The sequence below is a fragment of the Salminus brasiliensis genome, chromosome 4 (genome assembly GCF_030463535.1).
Source record: "Salminus brasiliensis chromosome 4, fSalBra1.hap2, whole genome shotgun sequence".
Taxonomy (NCBI): Eukaryota; Metazoa; Chordata; class Actinopteri; order Characiformes; family Bryconidae; genus Salminus; species Salminus brasiliensis.
In genome coordinates, this window is record NC_132881.1 from 6,375,047 (window position 1) to 6,401,495 (window position 26,449).

General features: G+C 38.4%; 1 protein-coding gene across 4 annotated transcripts in view; it reads right to left on the minus strand.

Moving 5' to 3' along the window:
* Positions 1–18,056: 18,056 nt before the first annotated feature.
* mdga1 (MAM domain containing glycosylphosphatidylinositol anchor 1) overlaps positions 18,057–26,449 on the minus strand; it is a 238,769-nt gene continuing 230,376 nt past the window's right edge. For 3 of the 4 annotated variants that reach the window (XM_072677420.1, XM_072677416.1, XM_072677418.1), the window contains one exon: positions 18,057–25,844. In XM_072677420.1, the coding sequence (XP_072533521.1) occupies positions 25,747–25,844 (98 nt within the window). In that variant the 3' untranslated portion in view covers positions 18,057–25,746. The remainder of the gene's footprint in view (positions 25,845–26,449) is intronic. The other variant, XM_072677419.1, reaches the window with a different exon arrangement.

The following is a 26,449-nucleotide window of genomic DNA, read 5'->3' on the forward strand; positions in this document are numbered from 1 at the left end:
ACAGGCGTCTGCAGCCGTGCGTTTAGCAGGCAGCTGGGGAACGAGCGTGGGTGTTTGAGATGCGAGGCAGGCCTGAGAGAGACTCGCAGGAGTAAATCTCTGTTAATAAAGTTCTGAGAGGGAGCCGGAGCAGAGATGGGAAAGCAGCTGGAACAACCCCTATGTTGGCCTGGAGTCCGAGAGGAAGGGTAGATCGAGGAGAAGGAGATGCTCTTGATGGGATTTTTTTTTTAATATAGCAAAAACAAGGACTGGCTGAGAATCTGCTTGTTTCCGTTTTCAGTTTACTAGAATTTTCAACATTCAGATTTACAACCCACTACAACATACCTACTTCTGGATGGATAATGATGGCAGCAGTGCACTGATACAGCATGGTTTTATATTTTGTACACTTTTATATTTTAGGTTGATGTTGCTAACATTTCTATTTTTAAATTGTTCTTCCCTTTTTGATATCAGTTTCTATTAATACTGAGTTCTATACATCATTTCTAGACATCAATTTAACAGTGTATTAATACTAGTTAGTATATGGATACACTCAGTGAGCAACAGATTTTTTATGCAATTACCTAATCATTCATGCAATTATCTAATCAGCCAATTAAGTGGAAGTAGTGCAACGCACCCAATCATGAAAAATGAGAAGAAACATAGAAGTCTAAAAAACTGTGTAGCCAGGGAACAGAAAGTATAAAAAAGGTGGGGTAGGGAGTGGAGCAAGGAGTGGCTCATTGTCCCTTTTGTCAGAGACAGGCTCTCAAACCACCCATTCTAAACAGGGCTGCTGAAGCTTTGGTTTTGACCAAAGCATGTCATTAATTGCAATTTATTTTTGTCCCTTTGCTTTTTATTGTACAAGCTTTTATGATCAGCTTCACATCATGGAATAATGAATACCCTCACTGAGCAAATTATTAGGAAGATGTGTACACCTACCAGTCAGCCAATTAAGTGGCAGCAGTGCAATGTATCCAATCATTTAGGGTAGTTTGAGAGCAAAAGAAGATCCTAATCAGGAACAATATTGCATTCCTAATAAACTGCAGGGTGAGTATAAGTCTAATAATAAGACCCAATAAAGTCTCATTTACACTATATTACTAAACTCATGCCAGTAATTCACAGTAGATAATTACATCATGCTGAAGAATTTGCATTTCAGTAATGTGCTAATAGACGTGATATTGAATAAAGCGCAATGCATACTGAATAAACCAATTAGAAATATCTGTCATGGGCTTTACTGAACAAAGAACAAGCCCCTAGCTAAACCCTAACATATCTTCTTTAAAAGTGCAACTCGAATGTCTTTAAAGCAGTTGCATGTTAAGTAAATACTCATTTTTGTATATTGAAAGGAATGTCCCATTAAATCCGTCAGGCGACATGAAAAATGAGTATTACCTGGTGGCCAAAGTTTAATTTCCCTAAATTCCACGTTACCATAATTAAGGCATAAATCCAGCACTCACTTCAAATTCCACCTCCCTCTAATCTTACTTTTTACTCCATAATTTAGCACTGTCAGCGGACAGCAGATCATTGAGCGTATTCATTCTGAAAGCACAAAATGCCCCTTTTGTCCATGCTGTTATAATTCATTTACGTGATGTTCTCCTCGGTTTCAAGGGAACTTTGTAAGAACATGCGTTTTGTTAGGTTAAAACTTTAGATTGAAGGTCCTGGTGGCTTGTAAATGGGTTATGCATGTATGTATGAAGATGAAATGAGGGGGTTCAATAAGAAGGGATGCGTGCGGAAAGTGTAATGTATTTTTACGTGAGGATCGATGGAGACGAGGAAGCAAAGAAAGGATTTATATACACAAAAGAACAGATCGCAGGGAATACCAATGCACCTAATGATATCCCTGGGGTAATTTAAGGTTCCAGAGAGAAGAAACAACGAATCATGCTCTCTAGACAAGTATGGTACTTATGGAAGACCGCTGCAGTGCAAACAAGTAAGGGTCTTCCATTTTAATGCCGCTGAAGGCACCTGTAAAGCTCGTCAGCTGGTAGGGAGAGGTCGCGATGTTGCTTTAGCAGAGCATGGAGAGGAAAAAATGGGTGATGCAAAATGCCCTTGTTGTCGATCATTAATTTAGCAGAAGTTTAAATGAAGATGCATCTTGTTAGGTAAAAAGTGTTGAGCTTAATTAATGGACAGAAGTTTCCAGACAGTATGCAAACTAGGAACTCTGCAAGGGACCCTGCATCCTTCCCAATTTGATAGCCTGCCTGAGATCAAATTGGAAAGGAGGCAATCAGGCAATCGAGCTGAAAGAGTGCCTATTAGCAAGTACAGTGGCCACAGCAGAACTTTTTGTTGGGATATATTCTTGAAAGCAAGATTTGCCAATCTATAAGAAACAAGAAATCACAAAAGTGTTTTTGTCAGATCATCAATCACTAGAGAGGTGCAGTCCTCACTGGTGTGACCGCTGTTAGTGTGGCTTGTTCGATTAAGTGTGAACACTGCCTGGTGTGCACCAAACAAGCAGACTGAGATCACCTGAGCAGGTGGGTATCAGTCCCTCTCTGACCAAACTCAGCACAAACCAAAAGCATCTAATCGAACCAAAGGCAGGATGTGAGGTCACAAGATGGTTGTGCTATAGCCGCTCGTAAATCTAGAGTTGTGAATGGACACAGGATTGACCCTGCCTGCAAAATCTTGTATCAACCCTCTCCGAACACTCCAACAATGTCATGCTCTTCACATCCTGCTTAGCCTGCTTAACCACGGGTGAGTCTCCGTGCAGACCTGCCCACATTTGTGTGCTTTAACAACTTCTGTCAGATGCTTTAGTTTGGCTGTGTCCCAAACCACACACAGCATTTTTATAGGTGTACTTGCCTCGGTAAAGTAAAGATGTGTATGAGTTGGTGTAACAGAAACCTTAAATAATTTTACAGATTTAACATACAGCTTTAGTGGCAATAAACAAATGAAATCAGAAAATATGGTTTAATACTGATATCAAGGCGGTGTGATTTACAGTTCCCCCGGATATTACTTCTGGCAACTGCTGGCGACAGCAGCAGCTGGCTACCTCTTCCACTAATGTGCAGACTTAACTGGAACTCCCTCTCTGTACATAAGCTGTGCACAGTTCTCTCACAATTGTAATATCGTTTGCAGCACCAGACTGCTCTACCTCAGCATTCCCTCCTGAACTCCCTTTTCTACTCTTTATTTACACGCATGATGTTCTCCATGCTTTGACTTTCCTTGATCCTCTTTTTAACTTTCATCAAGGTAAAGTCTGTAATGTCACTGTACATACACCCTTATCTCAGTGAAGCGGCTTTCTCAGGTTAAACGCATCATCCAAATATTGATCATACTCAAATGTGTACACACATCTCTAACTGTGATGATGAAAAGCCTTTTATGGAGTGTCACAGTTGACATTGCTGATAAAATGCAAATCCAATGGGATCATTATAGGACTCTGTCTGTCTAAAGAAGCCAAGTGCACTAGTTTATTAGTTTGGTTATTAAATTGGATGGCATTGTAAAGTAGGGCAGCATTCACCATGCTACATTACATCCACACAAGCTTCTTACGCCTGTTCACATAAACCTACATAAAATGTTAACTGGCAGAAAAGCTATTACTGCCCAAAGAAAACGATATGGCGGTTACTTTGAGTGCCTTCGGTATTTCCTTATGAATATCTTCACTAAAGCAGTAAAAAATAAATAAATAAATAAATAAAAATACATTTTAATAGTGGTTTTAAATTTATACATGCAGTGTTCAAAATAAGCACACAGCACACCTAATACTGAAACTAAATAATCACCAAGCCTCCGGCAGAAATCTGGTGGGATATTTGACCAGCTCTTCTTGGCAGAATTGGTAGAGTTCAATTACATTTGTTGGTTTCCTGGAACAGATCTGATTTTAAGCAGAGTTCACATGCTTTATGCCATTCCAAGAGTGTAAACTGGCCTGTTGAACCATTCCACAATCACCTCTGAACATGTCCTGTTGGAACACCAACTGTGCCCATTGTTCAAACATCTAGTTGATTGACGGAGGTTGTGTTAGAGTTGTAGTTCTTCATTATCCCATCTTCTTTGTGCAATGTACCAGTACTAGCAAAACAGCCCCAGAAGATGATACAAAAAAATCCCCACGTTGAACAGTTGGAACAATGCCTCACCTTTAATCCTCAAAACATTTCTATCTTATCTAAATGTAAAAGTTTCCTCCAGAAGGCCTTTTCTTTGCTCATATGGTCAACTGTAAACTATAGCTGAGTCTAAAGTGTTCATTCAGAGCAGGGGATTCTTTCTTGGACGGCAGCCTTCATGGCCACGCTGATGTAAATCGTGCTTGCCTGTAGACAGGGACACCTCCAGTAGCTTCCAGTTAATGGCAGGCTCATGACAACTTTTAGAACTTTCAGCAGCACTGGATTAAAGATTTTTGGCCCTGTATGTTTAATGCTGACCCTGGGTTGACTTCAGAAAAGTAAGATTGAATTACTATTATTTACATTATATATGTTACCTCTGGGCTCAGTTATACTAAGCAGACATGACATTAATTTCCATTGTTATGCAGATGACACACAGCTCTATATATCAGCTAAAGACAATTGAGGACTGTGTAAAAGATGTAAAACTCTGGATGTCACATAACTTCCTTCTTCCAGTAACAAAACCAACGTTCTCCTTTTAGGTCCAAAACACTAGAAATAAATTTTCAGACTTAATGTTAGACTTGCCAATTTTTTCCATTATTCCTGGTCCAACAGCTAAATATCTCGAGCAACAAATAGCTAATATAAATAGGACAGCCTTTCTAAATCTTAGTAACATTGCCAAAGTAAGAAATTCCTTATCTCTACAGGATGCAGAAAAGCTAGTACATGCTTTTATTACCTCAAGGCTAGGCTCCCTACTAAAACTAGAAATTTGACCATATCAGTCCAGTTCTATCAGCACTGCATTTGCTTCCAGTTCAATTTCATATTGATGTACCTGCGAGATCTTATTACATATTATGAATCATCAAGATTACTATAATCTTAGGGTGCTGGTTTCTTACTTGTTTCTTACTCTTAGAGCCTTTCCTTATAAAGCCCCCCAACTTTATAAGAATAATCTTCCAGATAATGTTTGGGACTCAGACACAGTCTCAATCTTCAAATCTAGGCTGGAAACTTATCTGTTTAGTTTAGCTTTACGTAAGTAATGTTTCCCCTTAGATGAAGGTTGTAGGTCCAGGGGTTCACGGACACATGGGATTGTAGTATACTGAGATGCTGGAACTACACCATGATTATTATATTATGATTAAGAATATGTTGTACACCTGAGCAGTACAACAGTTTAGGTGGTTTGGTTACTTTTGTCAATAATTAAAAAAAAAAAACAATTATGACCAAAAGAGTAGGGGTCCCCCTTGTGAGTCCTCTAGCTCGAGAGGAGCTTAGATTTTTCTTCTCTTTTGTAAGTTTATTTATTGATTGAATTACTTGAATTACTGATTGTGTAAAGCTGCTTTGTGACAGCAACAGTTGTAAAACACGCTACACAAAGATTTGATTTGATTATTAAACTCATTGCACTCTCAACCATGCTATTATTCTAGTCAGACTCTGGCTTGAGCCAATCAGGTCTTTTCTTTGGGTTATTTTCCCAGTGCTGGGTTAGAGGCTGAGTCAATCCTAGTAATAATGACGTAAATGCAGATGAGGCCACACTTTCCATTACTGCATACCTACCCAATCGCTGGGTCACAATAACTTAGCCAATGATTCATCTGCTAAAAAAAATCTTCTTTGGTAACACTATTACCTTTTATTTAACCTGGTAAAATCTCAGAAAATAATAAACACTTTTGCAGGAACATCATGGCAAGATAGATAGCAGCACACAAACTGTTCCCACACTATCCTTGGGGAACTTTTGGAGATTCTTTGGTTTTAAACTGTGAAGGAACCTTTAACAGTGCTTTATAGAACATTTGAGAAAAAGTTTTAGAAGAAAAAGGGTTCCATTAAGGTTCCTTAAAGCACCCTTATAAAGGGTTCTATCACAGTTCCAAAAAGGAGAATTCCTAAAAGTTCCTCAAATTTAATTCATCATATGGTTTTGATTACATGCCATCTCACTTTTATTAACTTTATTTTTACCTGCAGACTTACACTAAATAAAACTTAGCTGTCTCAGATTAGGGTGATTCACGCTGCAATGAAGATATACTTTTGAGAAAAATGATTAAAATTGCTGATTTATAGATGAATATATGAATAGACAGAAAAGGCCAATGAACAACTCTGCTTGTGATCATGGAGGGCAAAGACGCTCTCTCATACAGAACACGAGTGGGTAATGCCCCTACAACCAGTAATAAATCTTAGAGCTCTGTGATACAGTGTCTAATAAGTACAAGCAATTTAAAGGTGCATGCATTTAAATAGTATCCCCATAATTAAATCTAGGTATAAAAAAAGTAGCAGAAACCAGGTATCTGTCTCTTTATTGCTTTAAAAGATAGACTTCTTCCATTTGTTCTAGTGCAAAATGTCAGAATCATTAATACTATACCAAAAATATCTAGGTAGAAACATTTTCAACCAATTTTCCTATAAAGTAGTGAGATATATGACATATGAACACTTCAGACGACAAAATCAATATATCAACAAAAAGGGCTGCATAATGGCACCCATTATCTAATGACTCAATTATAAAATGTACTCCTTTTAGGGTCGCTGTAATTGTTATTTTTTTTCTAAATATATTTTAGCATGTCTTTTACATTCACAGCTAGAAACATCTTTAGCTCTTCACTCAAAAAAAGACTATAACATACTATTAACTTGTTTGCCTTATAAACTATAGCTTAGCTAGTGAGCCATGTCATCGTGCTACACTGTTTTTATCATGCAACAGATGATCTTTGACTAAAATATTCCTTCCAAACTTCAAAATTTTTACAAATTCTGCAAATTTGTTGTGCAAATGTGCAAACGTGGCTTGTTGAGAATAGGTTAACACCAGCAATTTTACTGTATGGAAGCATGGACATTTAAGTGGAATGATTCCAAACCATCTTGCTGAGTTTGAAGAAGCCAGTGTGTGTTCTTTCAAGAAGTGCCCGAATCACATGGTTGATAACTACTCAAACTGGCATCTTTAAAGCCACATCCTTCTTTACTTATTTTCATTAACAGGAGCCAACACTTCTGCAATTTCAGGATTAAATTAAATGTTGAAGGTACAAGCCTTAAGAGAGTTGATCTGGACTAGCATAAAAAAAAGACTACTCACTTCAGTAAGTAGAACATCTGCCCTGAGCTTCTGCCCTGGAGATCCTGCACAACATGTTTCACATTATACAATCACACTGCACAATTCTGAGTAGCCATGCCCTAGCCAAGGCATTGGAAATACTCCTAACACCACCACATATTGTCTATGATGCAAAGCACCAAAAGCTGATTAGAAACCTTAGCCAGCTCAACGCGAGTGAGTGGGTTTAAAGGTTCCTAAACGGTTATTGGCTTGAAAGTAAACTACTACGAAAACATTATATGGAGGTTCTCCTGAACATTAAAAAGGTTCCTCACACACATACGTCTATTTCACAAACAGTACTTCCCCTTAACAGCCATCTGTTCAAAGGCTCTTTTGTAAATCAATTGTGTGAGGGTCTTCTATGGCACCACTTTTACATCATCCTTATTATTAGACATTAGATAGGTAGAGCTCATAAAGCGGCCAGTGGATGAAACTATAAGGACGTTTTTTTCGAATACAGTGCATTGTTAGGAGTGCTTGTAGTCTCATATCCATACACACACCACTTCCAGTATACGGCAGCACTCTGGGAGAGGTTCACACACATCCCTAATAGCCACTGCTTTTAGAAGTACAACCTCAATGTCCCACAGCTCCAAACATTTTGCCAACATCACAAGTCTGGCCCGGGTTAAAGCTCCACTTAATTTATAGATGACCTGATCCCGCATGGGGAAAGAGATTTAAATCCGAGCTCTTCTAAAGACTTCCAACTTCTGACATTAATCCTCATGCAACACTAATGAGATTTATAGCTACACAGATTCCCACTGCCAAATAGCAAAAATTTGCTGTTAACCGTAGTCCATATTTAAATAATTTAGTGTGGTTGTAATGGGCTCATCCAAGCTAAGCCTAAGTACTGAATACATTTCCAGTCTCCATTCTCCTCCAAAGCCTTAATTTCTCATGTTTATACATAAGTATCAGGATGCTTATACTATATTTTGTATTATAATGTTAGAGGGATTTTATGTACCAGAAAAAGCCATTCTCCAACCTCTTCTTTTTCTATAGAAGTAAACTGATTTTTTTTTAGTACTGGACCGTCAAAGACTGACTGACTGATATATACTGTGGTTAGTTATGAAACATCATTCTGTATTATTTCAATGTGGAGGTGATATAGCTTGAATAGCCAGATATATGTGAATGCATGGTTACATCTTATTCAAAAGTTAGTTCCAGCCACACAAGCTGATTTGAGAAGCGAACACAATATCACTCCGCCAAACATAGTTGCCATAAATCATTTAATGAACCACGAAGTAACGCAAATGAGCCCCAAGCAAAAGAGAACAACAACGAGCTACAATGAAACTAAAAGGATTAAGATTAATGTGTTAGAAGGGGTCTGTGTAAGAAGCTGGAGAAGAAACTGCAGGCTGAGCAGTGAGTGAGTGGAGGTGGAACTGTGACGTAGCAACATGCTGCTTGTTAAGGAACTATAAATTAGAAATTCTAACATCAAAACAATAGATGCTATGCTCACGCCTCAATGTATTTATTTCTTACTTTTTTTATTTTCTGTTATTAAACTGTTGTTTAAAGCAAGAAAACACTCTTGTGAAATAACAGCATGGCTATAAAATAATACATTTAAAAAGGAAGGAAATGAAGATGTCCTGGTCTTCCATAATGTGGGCTCTTTAAATGACATAAGAGTGGGTAACAACATGAGAAGTATTAACTGCTAAAAAATAAAAGTATAATATGTGAAAGTCCAATATAAGCCCTGATATACTTTTATAGGGAAATAATATTAATAATAATAAACAACAACAAAAAGTAAAAAGTTTTAGTTTCAGATATGGTTGTGCATATGGGGTACCGAACACAAGACACTTTTCTGTGGACCAAATAGGGTAAATGTTTGAGAATAACAGAGATGAGTAAATGAATTTATCTTTATATACATATAATATGACCGTTTTGTTTAAGAGTTTAAATGCTTGGTATTGAATGAATATTTTTTATTGTTTTCAATTATTTGGAATTAATCTGAATACAAGAATGCATATGGGGTACCAGGGGCCCTTTTGAGCTCAGTCCAGAATTTTTCATCTATTCTTTTATTTATTTATTTATTTATTTATTTATTTATTTATATTTTCTCTCTGATTTCTTCATGCTTTGGCAACTTGCTTCACATGCTGACATCTGCATTAGGGTTGTGAAGTTTTTATTATTATTATTATATATATATATTTAAATATACTACCACTAATGCAATGTCATTTGTGAGCTAAACACAAATGGCAAATTCTGTTACATCAGTTACAACTGTTGCAACAGATGCTGGATAGCATTGTGCTGAGTGATGGGGGGGAGCGAGAGGGCAGTGCTCACCTTGCTCACCCATAAAACAGTGCGTTAAGCTTCACTCTTTTGGCATGAACTTGTGAAGATGTTTAGACAGTTGCGTCACTTTACTTTTAAAGAAAAATGACTAAAAGCTGAAAACAAGCACATAATGTGTTTACTTACATTTAGGTTGGCTTATAAGGGACCTTTCCACTACCTTACACTGAAGCACAGTATTACATATTGTACATGACAATGATACGCTCAAGGCTGATGAAAATGAAAAGACGCTACAAAGGGCTCTTTGTAGATCAATGCCACTGAAGAACTACTTTTTTACGAGTATGGATCTGGTTTAAGGCAACCAAAAAGGTTCTTCTTCTTTGGCATCACTCAAAGAACCCTTTGTAGCACCTTTGTTTTTTTTAAGGGTTTAGTTTAGTTACTTGCTTGCTGTCAGTAATTTACGTAATTACACAAAATACGCAAGTCCTGTAATGATATCGTGGACTATCAGGACAAAGCTAATTATTGCAGGGTGTGAGGACAAATGTCAGGCTGAGCAGTGAGATACTGAACGTTCTGGGCAATGTTTAGAACATGGCACTGTGTCAGCAGAGCCACAGGAGCTAATCAGATAGACGGCTTGTTGAAAATTACACTTCTTGTGGAGTAATTACACGTTATATTATTACTGCAGAGGAAATCAAAACAGGGCAAAATGAGAAAGTGAAACTTTGTTTAAACGTCCCTCCAGGACAAAGAGTGAGAGAAGGGATGGGAGAGGGGAAAGAGAGCAAGAGAAAGCATCGACTCTGAAAGGAAGGCCTATATTTATTCAGTGTATAAATCCTAGCTGCTGGGTTTAAAGGAAGTATCAAGACTGCATCAAAGAATGTCCCACTACAAGCAGTGTCTCTCTCTCTTTCTGATGAGCTTTGCTTCAGCACTGATAGCTTTAAGATCATGGTGATATAAAACAGTTCATTCATTTTGAGGTGGAGACAAGCATGAGGGCTGGGCAAAAAAATTGAGTATGCAAATTGGGTGATCAATGTCAACACTGGAGTAGGCAGACCTCACTGGAGAGACACATTTGTCTTAATGTGCTGTTTGCAGCTGGCATTCACACACTGCACTCAATACTGACAAGAAATAACAAACAAAACAAAAAAAAGATGCAGCCTTTAGCTACTATTTAACTGAAAGACTAGATTCCAGACCTTTCTAGGTTTTAACTGTAAGACTAGATTCCAGACCTTTCTAGGTTTTAACAGAAAGACTAGATTCCAGACCTTTCTAGGTTTTAACTGAAAGACTAGATTCCAGACCTTTCTAGGTTTTAACTGAAAGACTAGATTCCAGACCTTTCTAGGTTTTAACTGTAAAACTAGATTCCAGACCTTTCTAGGTTTTAACAGAAAGACTAGATTCCAGACCTTTCTAGGTTTTAACTGAAAGACTAGATTCCAGACCTTTCTAGGTTTTAACTGTAAGACTAGATTCCAGACCTTTCTAGGTTTTAACAGAAAGACTAGATTCCAGACCTTTCTAGGTTTTAACTGAAAGACTAGATTCCAGACCTTTCTAGGTTTTAACTGTAAGACTAGATTCCAGACCTTTCTAGGTTTTAACTGTAAGACTAGATTCCAGACCTTTCTAGGTTTTAACTGAAAGACTAGATTCCAGACCTTTCTAGGTTTTAACTGAAAGACTAGATTCCAGACCTTTCTAAGTTTTAACAGAAAGACTAGATTCCAGACCTTTCTAGGTTTTAACAGAAAGACTAGATTCAAGACCTTTCTAGGTTTTAACTGTAAGACTAGATTCCAGACCTTCCTAGGTTTTAACTTAAAGACTACATTCCAGACCTTTCTAGGTTTAAACTGAAAGACTACATTACAGACCTTTCTAGACTTTAAATTAAGACTGTGACTATGTTCATAAGTAGCAGAGGAGTTATTATGCCATTCCTTGGTTATAAAGCAAACAAGAAAGTCAAAAGTGCAAAGTCAAACTATAGTATAATCCATTGACAGTTATCTGTTATCACTTAAGAATAAGAATGCTTTTACATTGAATGTAAAGGTTTATGCTTTCTGGGGTAACAAACTGTAAAGGTTTGGGCACTCCTGCTCACAATTTCTGTTTCATAATTCACAATAGGCTTCTTCAAGAGGCGCAAGCTGAAGGCTTTACCGCAGCTCTCACAGTTCCCTGACCAAACTCATACAAAATATGTGGATCAACCTTGAAACGATGGCCCAATCTTACGTAAGAAAGAATAAGTGATAATCCTCCAAAAGAACTCCTACAACAACAAAAATGTTAAAAACAGGCTTTGCGAGTTCACCACATTAAATAGCTTTACAAATATAATTTTGGTTTTTCACACAAACCAAAGCTTTACAGATTCAGATTGATTAACAGCAGTGCATGCGATTAGCCGCCTGGTTAGAAACTGCATTGAAAACAATACACTAAAAGTAATGAGTCTGTTTTGAAAACGCAGGGAGTGAAAAGTACAGAGTAGAAGTATATGGTATAGTATAGATATTTAAAAAGTACAATAATTAAATACTTATACTTAGTTACTTGCCACCTGTGACAGTATGCTGTGTCTATTACTGCTTCAAACTAACAGCTGCAAGTCCATTACCTTGTTCTCAGCCAGCAGAAGCAGCACAGGTCTGTCAGAAAGGAAAGCGTCTACAGTAATCAGGTGATCAGAAAGCATGCTGTTTATGAGGTGGTGAAATATTTTTAAACATCAAACGTTTTTTACCTGATTTCTTCCTCCACTGAACCATTTAAAGACACCACAGTCCTTCATTAAATCATGTTCTACGAATAAAAGACAGAGAACAAACAATGATCTTGAAAGAGATGGTCTCCTGTAGTCAGAGCGATCTAAGAGAACCACGCTTCGGCTTCAGGGTCAGAATTTAATTGAACTTTAATAGTCTTGGGTTTTAAACCTCCCATGATTTAATAGCTGAATTGTTATTGCTGCTTTTTCTAAAACACAGTAGACATGCTTTCTCACCATTTCAGTTTATGGCTTCTAAACTCTAAAGTCATTGTGTGATACTGTATTTCAAGTACACTTACTTTTGGATTTATATGGATAATAAAAATGTGGCAAAACTTTAAAAGATGACTTTGTTCTTATTGAATTTCTATCACAACAAAATACTATATTCAATAGTCCAAAAGTATGCAGACGTCCTGCTAGTTAGTAAATTTGGCTGACACTGTGCACACACAGCTCCAAGACTATCAAAGCACTGATAATAGATCATAATGCTCTGGAGTCTAAGGTCACCATACCCAAGGCAAAGCAGCAGCTAAAGGGGTATATTTTGGCTGCTGAACAGTGGAACTGTGTTTTTCTGCGCTCCAACCTAATTCCCCCTGGGATAATCTGGAAAGCAAGAATTTATCATCCAATATCAGAACCAGCATTCAAATGCAACCAAATCCTCAGAGCAATGTTCTAAGTGTTCTCTTTTATCACAGTCATCTATTATTCCTGGCTCCCCTCATCAGAGGGGGAACTGGCATCCAATATCACAAAGCAGAAGCCACCCAAACTCCAGCCCAGTCCTTAGAGTTACCCGACCTCTCTTACACTCTTCGCCTAATTCCTCATCAAGCTAAAGACATGGTCTGCAAACTAGCATAACCTACTATAAAGCCTTTCAAGAAGAAGGTATACTCATTGAGACATGGACATGGACAACTCAAGTCAAGTCAATTTCCACAGACCCAAGATCAGCTTAATGTCTCCATTTGAACTCTTAGTTCACTCTAAATGAATGATAATGAAAAAATAATGATAATAAAATTACCAGTAATTATTTTCATGCATTCACACACACACACAAAGTGAACCAATCTAAATGCATAATATTAGAAGTACACTCTATAAATAAAGGTGCTACTAATGGTTCTTTGAGTGATGCCATAGAACAACAACTTATGGTTGCATAAAGAATCATTTTTGTAATATAGCTGTGACCATTAACCTGATAGAGAACAAACTATATAATCTATATAACAAGCATGTTTTATATGGAACCCAAAGTGGTTCTACTATGGCATCACTCAAAGAGCCTTTTGCAGCACCTTTATTTTTAAGGGTGTAAACTACTCTATGAACTCATCAGACATTTATCTGCGCACTTTCAGCAGGTCTTTTCAGTTTATGCTCGTACTGGTGATGTTTTGTGATCTGAATAGAGCCACATCTTTTTGAATATTTTTTCCCCCTCTTCAAAACCACTAGTGCAGTAAAGTGTAGGCTATGCTATATATGTAGCCACGTTTTAAAGCATGGTGTGGCGGGGTGTCTAATCTTGCTTTTTTGATTGGACATGCTGACAGGCTGTTGTCACAAAAGACAAAAGATCCCAAAACAAAAGAAAACAAAAATAAAGATGAATGAAATGAAATGATAAAGATGCTGAATGGCAATCTGTATACACTGTGTTCAAAAGAGCAGACATACAGAAGACTCTTCAGGTGTAGAGTTCTGGGACTTCACAGAGGACGTACAACACATTGTACTGCTGGAGGTTCAGCATTGAAAAGAGTCAAATATAAAATTCTGATGTTTTATTTATTTATTTTTTGGTGTGTGTCGGTCTCTCCCTGGTATAATCCAGCTCCCCAAACTCTTTACTAAGAGGTTTGGCTGTTTGTTCGAACAGATAAGAACAGGTCAACTATGCATTCCACACTACGTAGGAACTTGCTCTGTTTAGTTCCTTAGGCTAGAGGGGCGGGCACCACCTGATGTATTTTTGGATACTGCATAAGTACTTATTAAACATAAAACAACTACTAATTACCATTAAAAGCGATTCCAAACTTTTGAACAGTGTATAGTGTATAGTCATTTGTAGTGTGTGTCTCATGCTGTAGTCCTGCTTAGAAACAGATGGTGGAGTGTTCAGCCATGACCGCAGCCAGAGCACTAGAATTCACTGCTGAAACAGCTACTAGGGCACTCATGTCCGCAACACTTTTCCGAGAGTATAATGACGAAACTGGAGATAAAGCGTTAATTAAGGTTTTCAATCACAATTCCATCGTGCAGAACAACAGACGTCTAATTAGCAGTGATTCTGAGTGGGAGTCGCTCAGTCATTATGCTCTGAAACAAAGATACAGAAAGACATCTTGCGTCCTCCAACACGGTCTCAAACCACCACAGTGAGTAAAATGAAGAAGGTGATGAAGGCCAGTAGCAGGGACAGCTGAAGTGAAAGTAAAGGAGGTGCGATCTGCCCACCCATTAGCGGTTGATAATCTATGCTGTTGTCAGACTGTGAGAGATGCTTTCCAGCTGTGCCTGTCAGTATGAACAGTGTTTGGATGACTGGTAATGCCAGCTGTGGGTCTAAAGCCAAAGGAGCTCATTTTCACAAAGAGCTTTATGGTTTACATGGTTCTTTTACACCTTAGGGTCTCTATTAGTGTCACTCTCTGATTTATAAGATGCAATGTTAGAAGCTCCACAAACTCCTGTGAGAGGTACAGTGGAATAAAAAGGTGTTACTGTGAAAAGCTGTGAGTGAAATATTACTTTATTTCATATATGTTATCGAAGCTATATAGAAGTTTGTCCAATTTTCTCTTTTTTCTCCCAAACCCACCCATTCATAACTCTCCCTAGCACTCCCTAGAGTGTGTCATCTACCCACCCGAAGAGAGCCAATTGTGCTCTCTCTGACTTCGGCTGCAGATGGCAAAGCGGCATGGCTTGGGGTTCGAACTTGCAACCCCTGGGCCATAGTGGCAGCACAACAGACTGCCAAGCCGAAAGGTTTGATTTTCAGTCCAACTGACTGGGTTTCCAAAATGTGTATGAGTTGTTCCTAATGTTGCAGATGTTTCTACAATTCTGTGGCGCGGACACAAGAAATTCTCCAGATGACTTTTCCATGACGGTCATATTTCTGCAGGTGATGCTGCACAGTAGAACAGTGCACCACCCCCCCAGAATCAGCTACTTTTTCCTGATTTTGATGGGGGGGTTTGATCTGCCTTTCTAGCAATTCTACGAGCAGTTATTTCACAGTCTTCTTGGTCTTGAACGCCTTTCTCTGGTTTGTGGGCATCAATTATTTTAGTGCTAGGCCGCTGCATAAAGGAGTCTGTAGCAGCTGATTGTTGGAACAAAGTTTTAGTATTTATAAAGCTTTATACTTTGCATTACCTCGCATTTTCTACTAATGACTGAGAACAAGCCATAGCCTTTAACAAGCTAATTAAGGTCATCCCATGTGTGGCTGCTCTAAACTGCCTCAATCTATACAATATTTGTTTGCATTTGAATGTCCAACATGTGTAGTATCTGGCCTAGTTTATTAGAACAGGTCTATTTATTTATTTATTTATTTATTTATTTTCTGACTGTACAGATCACAGACATCACAGACTTTTCTAATACATGGCAAACACATCTCTACATCTTTTTAATGACCTTGATAATCCAGTTTGGTAAAGATTACATCATTTTTCCATCCATTTCAGTCCACTCTTCCACAAACCACACATTGAGTTCAGTTCAGTTCAGCTAGAGTTCATGTGCTATTCCAGGCCTTTCGTCTGCTGTTCCAGACAGAACTAAATTGGAACTGAGGGCAGGTGATCTTGCTGGTCAGTCAAAGTATCCCAGTTTTCCCAACATGTCTGAATACAGATATGGACCTGTGCACCCTAGAGCAGTCACTTCTGAATGTGGAAGTATCAATAGTACCTGCTTGGATGGACATCAACCACACAGTTAGGAGAAAAGACCACAACAGCACAGTTGGAATGATAAGGAGACGAGAGCAGAGATGCAGTAGAGCAGTTACGCAGTCGTGTGAAAAAGTTAGGACACCCTATGAAAACCTTTGTATCTTTAAATATATTTTAACATCTGGACATTTGATCTTTAAAAAAATATATATTATAGATGAGGGTAATATTACTAAACATAAATCATAAATATTATTTATTTTATAGGTGTCCACATTTATTACTACTTCTAATGCCTAAAAATAATAAAACCATTTCCAGCAAAGTTCCCATTTCACAAACACAGAACAAGAGTGGTAGCAAGTCTATTTAGTAGTTATTTTTTGGTGCTTTTGGCTGTGTTTTATGGAAGAGCAGACAGTTCAGAGACAGTAAGCCTGTACCTGCTGCATTAATTTAAGAGCATTTTCAGTAATGATTTTCCTCTGCTAATTGCTTGCGGTCCATGACTGTGACTTGAATAGTCTCAGAATAGAGTGTGAATGAGGCAGTCATTAACAAATGCAGTGTGACGCTCTGGGCCTCGTCGTTTGAAGACTTACTTATTTATTTAGTCTGTAAACATACTGAATTTCACGTCTCACTGAAAATGCCAGGTTGGGAGAATTCAAATATGCCCTGGAACGGAAAACAGTTTTTATCTTGGCGTAGTTGATTAATGAGAGTTCAGCCCATGTCCAAGTGACAAGCCATGAACCTTAAACACAGCTGTCTTTGCATTCAAAAGAAAATCTCACATAAGCAAAACTGAGCTCTAGACGCTTTGATAACTTTCATGTTACCATCATGACACAATGCATTTACACCCGCACAACTTACACAAATCCAGCCCACCAGTGAAGACCCTCAGAGCTCTAAAGTTGTGATGCAGTAAAACGCAACATCCACTTCAGGAGAATATGATGATGATGATGCTTGTAGGCAGTTTTCTGAGACAAACAGCATACACCAGGCTCACTCATGACACTCATGCAAGTTGCTATGCGAACCAGGCTTTGTGACTGCAGCTTTTTCTGTGCCAGCGTCTCCTGAATGGTATTTCACACTCAATGAGTGAGGAAGTTAAAGCTAGGGAAGCAAGCAGACATTCATACAGGGGTAAAACCTTAGACATCCCAACTGGCTTTTATCATCTCTTCTCTCCAAGTTCCACTCCCTTGAAAACAAAATGGACTACCTTAAGCTAGAGCTAACCACACATCAGAAGGGGAACCCAAAAGCATACTGCAAGGAAGCAAAAGTCAAGGAAGCGAGATGCTATTTGTACTAGACTTAAAGCTAACCTGGCTACAATCTCTTCAGCTAGCTAACCACACACTCGCTAAGAAGAAACAAAACTTAATTACACATTAATAATTACATGTTACAGTTCTGAAAGCACAGCTATGCTATGTTACATGGCTCCTGCGAGCTGTTGCAGTGCTGTAAACCAGTCAATCAGAGCAGAGCTGTGATTGTAAATAGGCTTGGACAACCACATCTGAGCATTTTTCACTACAACCAAAGTCACTTAATATTTACACATTAAACAACTGCATCAAATGCATTCTGTGGCATCTTAAAAAAGGAACGGAAGGCATCTAGAACGTTCATAGCAAATGAAGCCAACAAACAACTCTTTCATGATTATTTATTTATACATTTTGGAGTCATATTTCAAATATATTTTTCCTCTAAAATATTTCATTACATGACAGATAATATACAACACCCAGCACTACAAGCTTTCCTCTGACTTGTGCACTGGTACATCTCCAAAAGTAAAAGAAAATCGAAATAAAATAAAATAAACATCAAATCATCTTTCAGGTCTTTGCACACAACACACAGTCTGGCCAATTTAACATGAGGAAGATGGTTCAGCCATGGTTCAACCGTTATTGTGAACGTTTGACATCTCAACCATTGTGGCAATGTGAAATGCTAACAATGAGCTTTCGGCACAGTAATCCAAGCAGTCAACACTGATTACAAAAATGAGCCACGTCGGATAACACCTTAGTGAGTGCAGTGAGAAAGGACGGCCTTTGTATGTTAATTTAAAATGTGTTTTAGCTCGTCTTCATTGTGTGAAATTTAAATTTATGGTTCAGTCAAAGGCCCTTGACTTTGCTCCTTTAAGACGATTAGAAGTAGCACCTCTACACAAGGACAGGATATAAATGATAAAACGAACATGAGTATTGCATTCTGATGAAGTGGTGTATGTATATATATATATACATGTTAAGATGTAAATAAAGTGTGATTTGGTGTGAAACGCTTCGATCCACTTACCGACTCAGAATTGTTCACAGTGGCGATAAATGGAAACAGATGACTGAAGAGTTTATCGCCTCTAAAAAGCTCCCTCATAGAAGAACCATAATAAGAAATTATGACTTTTATTATTTTATTATCATTATTACATTGTTCTATGACTGTTTTAAAATAAAACCCTCCATTGTTGAGAGATACATGCAGGGTGTTGCAAAAATATCTTCATATTATGGATTTATTTTGATTTTATACATAAACTTAGAAGACGTGTAGGTTCGCTGTTGGTTTTGGACATTGGGCATTTGGACATTGGATATATACATATAAATGGCTAGATTTGCATTGTAGGCATCACAACCACTGGTTTCTATCAATACCACTGTGAAAAAATTGTCAGTTTCCTCTACAATGAACCATTTCACATCAAAACCAGTCGGAATGACTCTGTTAACATCAAGTATTGGATTATGCATACATTTTGAATAAACAAACAGAATTACACTGCCATTAAGTGACCACAGGTATTTAAAAACTAAATGCAACCAAATGGATACAGATTGCTACGGTCATTGCACTATCCGATATATATATATATATCATTTTACTTCATTTTAGCATTTATTTGGAGATCTGTTAATCTACACCAGAAGAACCACTTTAAAAACCTAACAAAACCACCTAATAACCATCCACTAAAGTGTCTTGAAATAGAAGGGGTTCTTGCATGGCATGCCTCCACAGAAACCTTTTTTTTTTTGGCCACATTTATTTTTAAGAGTGCAAATTAAGTGTTGAATCATTTCAGATTTTCCTTTATAGAACACATGAGTTATTCTGAATATATCTGCCTTAATAAGGCACAATGGGAAACAAAAGAAAATGTGCTTATACTTTTTTTTTTCTTTTTTGAACTACTTGACATTTCAGGGGTTTTCTAGTTCCAAACATTAGCTCTCGATTTTCTCTTAACTGGCCTTTTCCTAATCCACCTCGCTGACATTCTTTAAAACAAAGACTAAATATGTATAAAACAGTCTAAAGTGGTCTAACTTGGCTGAGGATGGAGACACCTGCAATTTGCAGATGCAGATAGAAGCAGTCACGGAGGATGGTGTGGATGCTTACAACAGTCAGAATGCCAGGGTTTGTACAGCAGCTGTAACTGCTGGTTAAACGCCCAAATGTAGTCAGCATTGTAATAAGTAATCAAAGGAAACAGCTTTGGTGATGGGAAAACAGCCTCGGCTCTTGAGTAGAAGAAATAATGCCAATAAGCCTCAGGGCATACTGAGTTTTATAGAAGTGTTACAGGAGAAAAAAAATGGAGCAATTTCATAAGCAATTCTCAATCAGCTCTCTAAAGTACGGATTCTAAACATCTGATTGATAGCACATTTGTGTTTTCAAGTAGAAAAGGAGATTTTCTTGGTTATTATTTTTTATGATGATTTGAATTTAATTAATTGTCAAATTTATGGTCTTGAAGTGCAGAAAGAAATGAAATCCTTAACATTTTGCTATATGATTTGTCATTTCTTAACATTTTTTTTTAAGTAAAAAAAAAAAATTGAGAAAGTTGTAAATATTCAATCCATTTAAAATGTGAATCAAATGTAAATGTAATACATTATTTTACTGCCCATGTAACACATGCATTCATTGCTTATCTGCATTATATCCCCATCATTAAAAAGCATATATCTCTGGACTGAAAACTCTAGAAGGAAGAAAGCAAACATCTCTTTTAAGAGGAACTTAAACTACTTTCCAAAACTTCTGCACAATTTGAAGTTATTCTGAGTGGCCTGGTGTGACAATGGCTTGTTCACAAACCTAGTTAGCATAGGCCAGGTGATGCAAATTGTAAAGCTTTATAAACACTCTGACTCCTGACTCCTCTTACATTTTAGGTGGTGCTGCCACACCTGCACTGACATAACCTTCATGAAGGAGTCATCAACAGAAAACCTTTTCTGTTTCAAATAAACATCTAAACAAGCCTGTAGCATTTTGAAAACAAGTCTCATAGAATAGGACTTTTTTTCTTCGTGAGAAAAAGTACTTTTGGAGTGCCAAAGAAGGTGGATCGGTCATGCCTTGGGCTTGTGTTGCAGTCTATGGCATAATACTTGCCAAGAGGAGGTGTTACTTTGCTTCTGGCCCCATTTCCTGCTTTGTTGTTTTGAAATCGTACCAAAAAAACTAATCTGACTAAACACTAAAGAAATGTGTCGTCTTTAACTTAATACGATTTAGAATCAGGTTAACGTTTAATAACAACTCATAGTAATACCATCTGATCAAGGTTGCCCAAACTGACCATGCCAATTTATCATGTCAGATATGTCTATGATGTAAACTGCACATACAGACGTCCTATTAGCTACTTTAAAAGACCAGTCCTCCTGTCTTCTTAAACATAAAGTTGTTAAAGGGAAAATAAAGTGTGATAACTTTTATAGGGGGAATATTATTTTGCTTTGCAACAACCTGCATTTACCCTCCACCTTACACACAGTTTAAGAGATAAGTGGGAGAAAATGTCTCTTGTCACTATAATAAAACAACGCTTAAGGCATCAGGCAGCGTTTTAATACCATTTATTGTAATAACGTTCTGTGAAGCTTTTAGAGGCATTGAACTCTTCACAAGTCCACTTACACTCACCATCAGTGTGAATAATTCTGATTTAAAGCTAATTAGAAAACCACTCTGAACTGATTTATTTACTTCATCTTACTTTTTAATGACTGAATTATACAGAAAGTCTAAAAACGATCTGTATAATATGTTAATGTGTCTTTTGGTCCATTCATTATTAAATGCTTACACAAAACAGATGTCAGTTTCAAATGGTTTAAAATGAATGGTCTGATCAGACAGTGATTTAAACAGCGCAGCAGAACAGTTATACTGTAGACTTCTAAGGGTTAAACATGACAGCCACAACCGAGCTCAAATATCTTGTTTGAAAGATCATCCAAATAGTGGTTGGACGTTTTTATACACTGATCATGGACATGAAAGTCAATTTTGGGCTTTCAATGTTTTTTTTTTTAACTGTTATATGTCTGGGGAGGAATAAAAATAAAATAAAAACATTTTTTGCCTACTCAGGGTTGTGGTGAGTCCGAAGCATAACCGGAATCACTAGGCGAAAGGCATGAATACCAAGTGAACAGGGTGCCAGTCCATCGCAGGCTCAGGATTTTGTGAAGGCTTAATGTAAGCTTACTTTACTTCACAACCACCTTTAATGTGCATTAAAGGGTCATTGTCCTGAACACTGTCCTAGAACGCCAAAATGTTTTCAGGTTTTAAACGTCTAGCTGATGGTTTGAGGTTCTGCTAAAGAATTCTGAGGTAGTCCTTCTTCAATGTTATAACCACTTTGCTCAAAGTTTGGCAGCAAAACAGACCCAGAGCATGATGCTACCTCCACCACGCTTAACAGATGGCACAGTGTTCTTGGGGTTGAATTTCTTTCCTTTACTTCTCCAAACACCTTTGTCTCAGCTGACCATAAAACTTGTCTCCTAGAGGTCCTTTTGGGTCATGTGATCTGCATCAAATAATACATGTTTGAAGAAATTAAAGCTTATGTAATAACACATGTGTTGTCACTCATTCAGCCCCAGAAAAAAAAAATTGAATCACTGAAAGCCCAATACTGCCATGACATTCATATCCATGTTGAGCGTATGTAAACTTCTGACCACAAATATAATTGTGTATTGCGTAGGGTACTGTTAAAACGCCTCTTTAATCGGACAGGCATTCTGAAGCTGGAATGAATTTCATCATCACTTTGAAGAGATGTTTCCTTCTGTTGACGATTTGGGATTGCGCTGCGGTTCAGTGTGTGGTTTAACACGTATGTTGGCATTCATTTCTAAACTCCATTCTCCATAGCTCATCTAATGGTCACTTAAGGCGAACCAGCGGCTGTTCATCTAGGCCCCATTTACCTCGAAGCAATGAAACTGACCTTCACTACAGTGAGACATGTTTTAATGGCGGGGAAGTCACAGAGTAACAGAAAAAAAAGGGAGGGGGGGAAACAGCTCAATGCCATTAGATGAGTACAGCGAGGGCGAGAGACGCTCTCTCACCATGCCTTCCACGTACTCACCCACATTGCTACAACTGTGGGTCATAGTCATTTCCATAACCATTATTTTAATGCACCAGTACTGTGGCTAATCCATTTTCCTTTCTTTCTCTCTCTCTCTCTCTCTCTCTCTCTCTCTCTCTCTCTCACAGACATACACACATTGAGGCAAATCCAAGGGACACGAGTACCTACACTGTATAGCGGCGGTCAGTGCCAATAGCCCCTCACAGCATGATAGTACTGAATGAATAAAGAGATACACATATCTTATGAACGTGCTGAGCTATATGGTAAATAAGATGCTCTAGGAATCTACAGGATTCGTTCACCAGTAAGCGTCTGAACTCCCAAGAATATGTGACTGTAACACCTACTGCAACACAAGAAATGATTAATGATGACTGGGTGTTGCTCAGTGTAGGTATACGCTTGCTTCAAGAATGAATTAATGACACTTGGAATTTATGAAATACGCTAATGACAATAAAAGACAAACGCAAAATGAATGCAATACAATAAACGAGCCTGAAGCCAGCGAATAATGCTGTGCTGTGACATTGATAAACTATTATTTTACTGCAGCTCTCTATTCTCTTCAATTAATTGATTGTTTTTTTTTTAGGAAGTATTTCAGAGCTTAGATTATGATACATGGCTGATTATATGTGCTACCAGTGAAGGCGAGTGCAGAGTCTGCGTTTATGGTAACATACAACGTTAACATGGCTTAAAGACTGGCTAGAAGATACACAGCACACTGAACTGGAGGCCATAGAAGTCCAGAAGGCTGTTACTGCTACCTATTTATGCAAATGACCTGAGATGCCAAGTCAACACCCATCACTGGAATGAATGGTAGCAGACACAAGCGATATTGCATCTTAAGATAAAGATATGAGTTGATTAAATATGAGTGTGAGCGGATTTTACAAGCAGGGGCCCGAGTACGAGGAGTTGCTATGCTTTTGATTTTCAGAAACTCTAGACAGTCTCCCGCTAAAGCCTGGTAATAGAATTAAGGTCTGCACATTGAACTAGGACGACAGGAAGTGTCAAAATGAACAATACAGGCTCAAAGCAAATACGTTTATGATTGTATGAAAGCATCCATCTAACTGTAAAATGACCATTCAGCCTATCATGTGGATACTCAAGAGGCACACATGGTTTCTTCCATCTCTTTCCTGTGTGGTGGTCCATGTTTTGTATGTTTTGTGCTCCTTACGCTCCACAAACGTCTGCGTTTGTTTATGGTCATTTCGAGAAAAATCACATGTGAATAAAACACAATCACAGAGGACCTAATACAGAACCCTGATGCACCCCATGGGAGCTTGGTCCCAACAGCAACAGACTAACCAAGAGGAAATGGCTCACATATAGCGCAGTCAGGATAAGTATGTGCTCAAAGCATCGGTTCGGAACATTTCCCTTAAACGTGTTGTGTGCTGAACTTTGCAGAATGTTTAAAATCATTATTATAATATATCGTATTGCTTAACATGAAATGTTGGTGTTCATTAGTTATTGAAGACATTTAACTGAAAGGTGGTGCCCTGTTCTGTCAAGATGTGCTTGCTCGAGTCTTGCAAGTGCAGTCCGCTTCCTTTGAAAGATGTCCACACCACAGCTGACAAAGTGTTGAGACATTCATAATCGGCAGCCCATGAAATGTATGGATGCACTTTAAACACTCCATCAGTAATCCTATTCAGTAACTTCCACACCAGCTGGCTTTCTCCTTATGGATTCCACACGGATGCCACCTCCGAATGTCCTTAGTTGGCTGTCAGTGCTCATCTAAACAGCACACTGAAGCCCACTCAGCCAGTATTCCACATGTGGTATAACTTAGAGATAAGATGGATTGTCATTCCCTCTCCTTGTGAAGGTTCTTCACAGACCCGGGACATGGTGGCTAAAGGGCAGACGTGTTGGGCAGAAGAGTTTGACCACCCGCAAAGTTCCACCACCATTCCGATAAGTTGATACATCAGCAGCAGGGCAGGAAAATTCATTTCTCATAAAGTAAGCCATAGGACAAGGCATACAGTATATATTTTTTTGTTTGTTTGTTTGTTTTTTAGATGGACAAAATACCACACGGGAAAACCAAAATGATTACAAAAAAGCATATAAATTTGTGCTTCTTTAGTTTAACTTCATCATAGTCTGAGACGTTGCAGTCGCTGTCCATTCGTGTTCTGTTGTTGATATTTACGTGATATATCATATACATGTACAGGCTCTGGTCCATTCAGGTCATCAAAATCACTCGCATCACTCACATGGTTTCCTTTCAGACAATCCTCACGTTTGTGAGCACTCCCAGCCTTACATTCTGCTGATCCACCTCTGGGATTCGCATTTCTGTGCAGTTTCAGTCTAAGGGGAGAGATAAGTTCGATGAGCTTTAAGGGGCTTCTTTTTCAGCCCCATGTTTGCCTCTTCATCTTTTCTTCATCTGAAGAACCGCCATCATCTTTGGTAGCATAGTTGACACTTTGGTGTGTCGGCAACACAGAAAGGGTAGCAAGAGGTAGGATGGTGGGGGTGTGGATGATGATAAACATAGACGCAATGGAAACATTAAGCATGGTTAGACTTGAACTAAAGGTCTCAGCTGTGGTGTCACATTGCAGGTCACAGCAGGCATACAAGTTGATACCATGATGCAAAAATTCAGCTAAATAGACAACAGCAACAGAAGATTTCTGTAAAGCGTGGAGGATGGTAAAGCAAAGTGAACCGGAAAACAATGAGGTGAAATATGAATAAGTAAAGTAAAGGAAACGGAAAAGACAAACATTTAGGTGGAAGAGGAAGAGGAGGGGAGGAAAGGAAAGAGGGAAGGAACGCTTCCGGGCAGTGCTGGGTGCTGCCGTGGGGGGCGACCTGCGTGAGGGAACGTTACAGAGTGTAGCCCATCATCTGGACAGGAGCAGGACACAGAGGCACAAGAAGCTAAGGAGCGGAGAGCTCAGAAGAACAGGACGAAGACTTTGGGCTGATCCTGGAAGCACTGCTGGAAACAGAAAACAGAGGAAATGAGATTTTTAGAATGTATCCCACTGCTGACAAAGCTGTTGTCTCCATTATTTTGAATTATCTGTTGAAGCTAAAAAATGTTGGGTTACAATCACAATCCTTGTTAGCGATTAATATGAAACCCTTCCACCCCGAGGCCCAGTCACACCCCACTGTTCCACCCTACAGCTCTGCTCCTGGTAAAGCATATGCAAAACCTCCTAACTGACAGCATTTAAGCCACACGTTTCTTAAGCATCATAACATAACCAGCCTCTGAACTTCTTTAAACAGAGTGAGACAAAGTTTGCTTCATAAAATGTGTGGGATGTATAGCGATAGATCCTTTATAGACTTCTGAGCTGTGGTAGTATAACCCCAGAGGTGGCCAGGATGGACACCAGAGCTTCAGAAATAATGGCTGTAAATGACGGGTTGCGGTTGGTGTCATCATCATGAGGCTGCGCTTCAGTCAGGCGTATGAGTGGAACAATCTGGAGAATTAAAGACTAGGAGCTGAGATAACTACGAGCTCGGGGACGTGAATGGGTAGTCGGAGACCAATTAAAAGCCATTGTATTTCAGCAGTAATGATGAGTAATG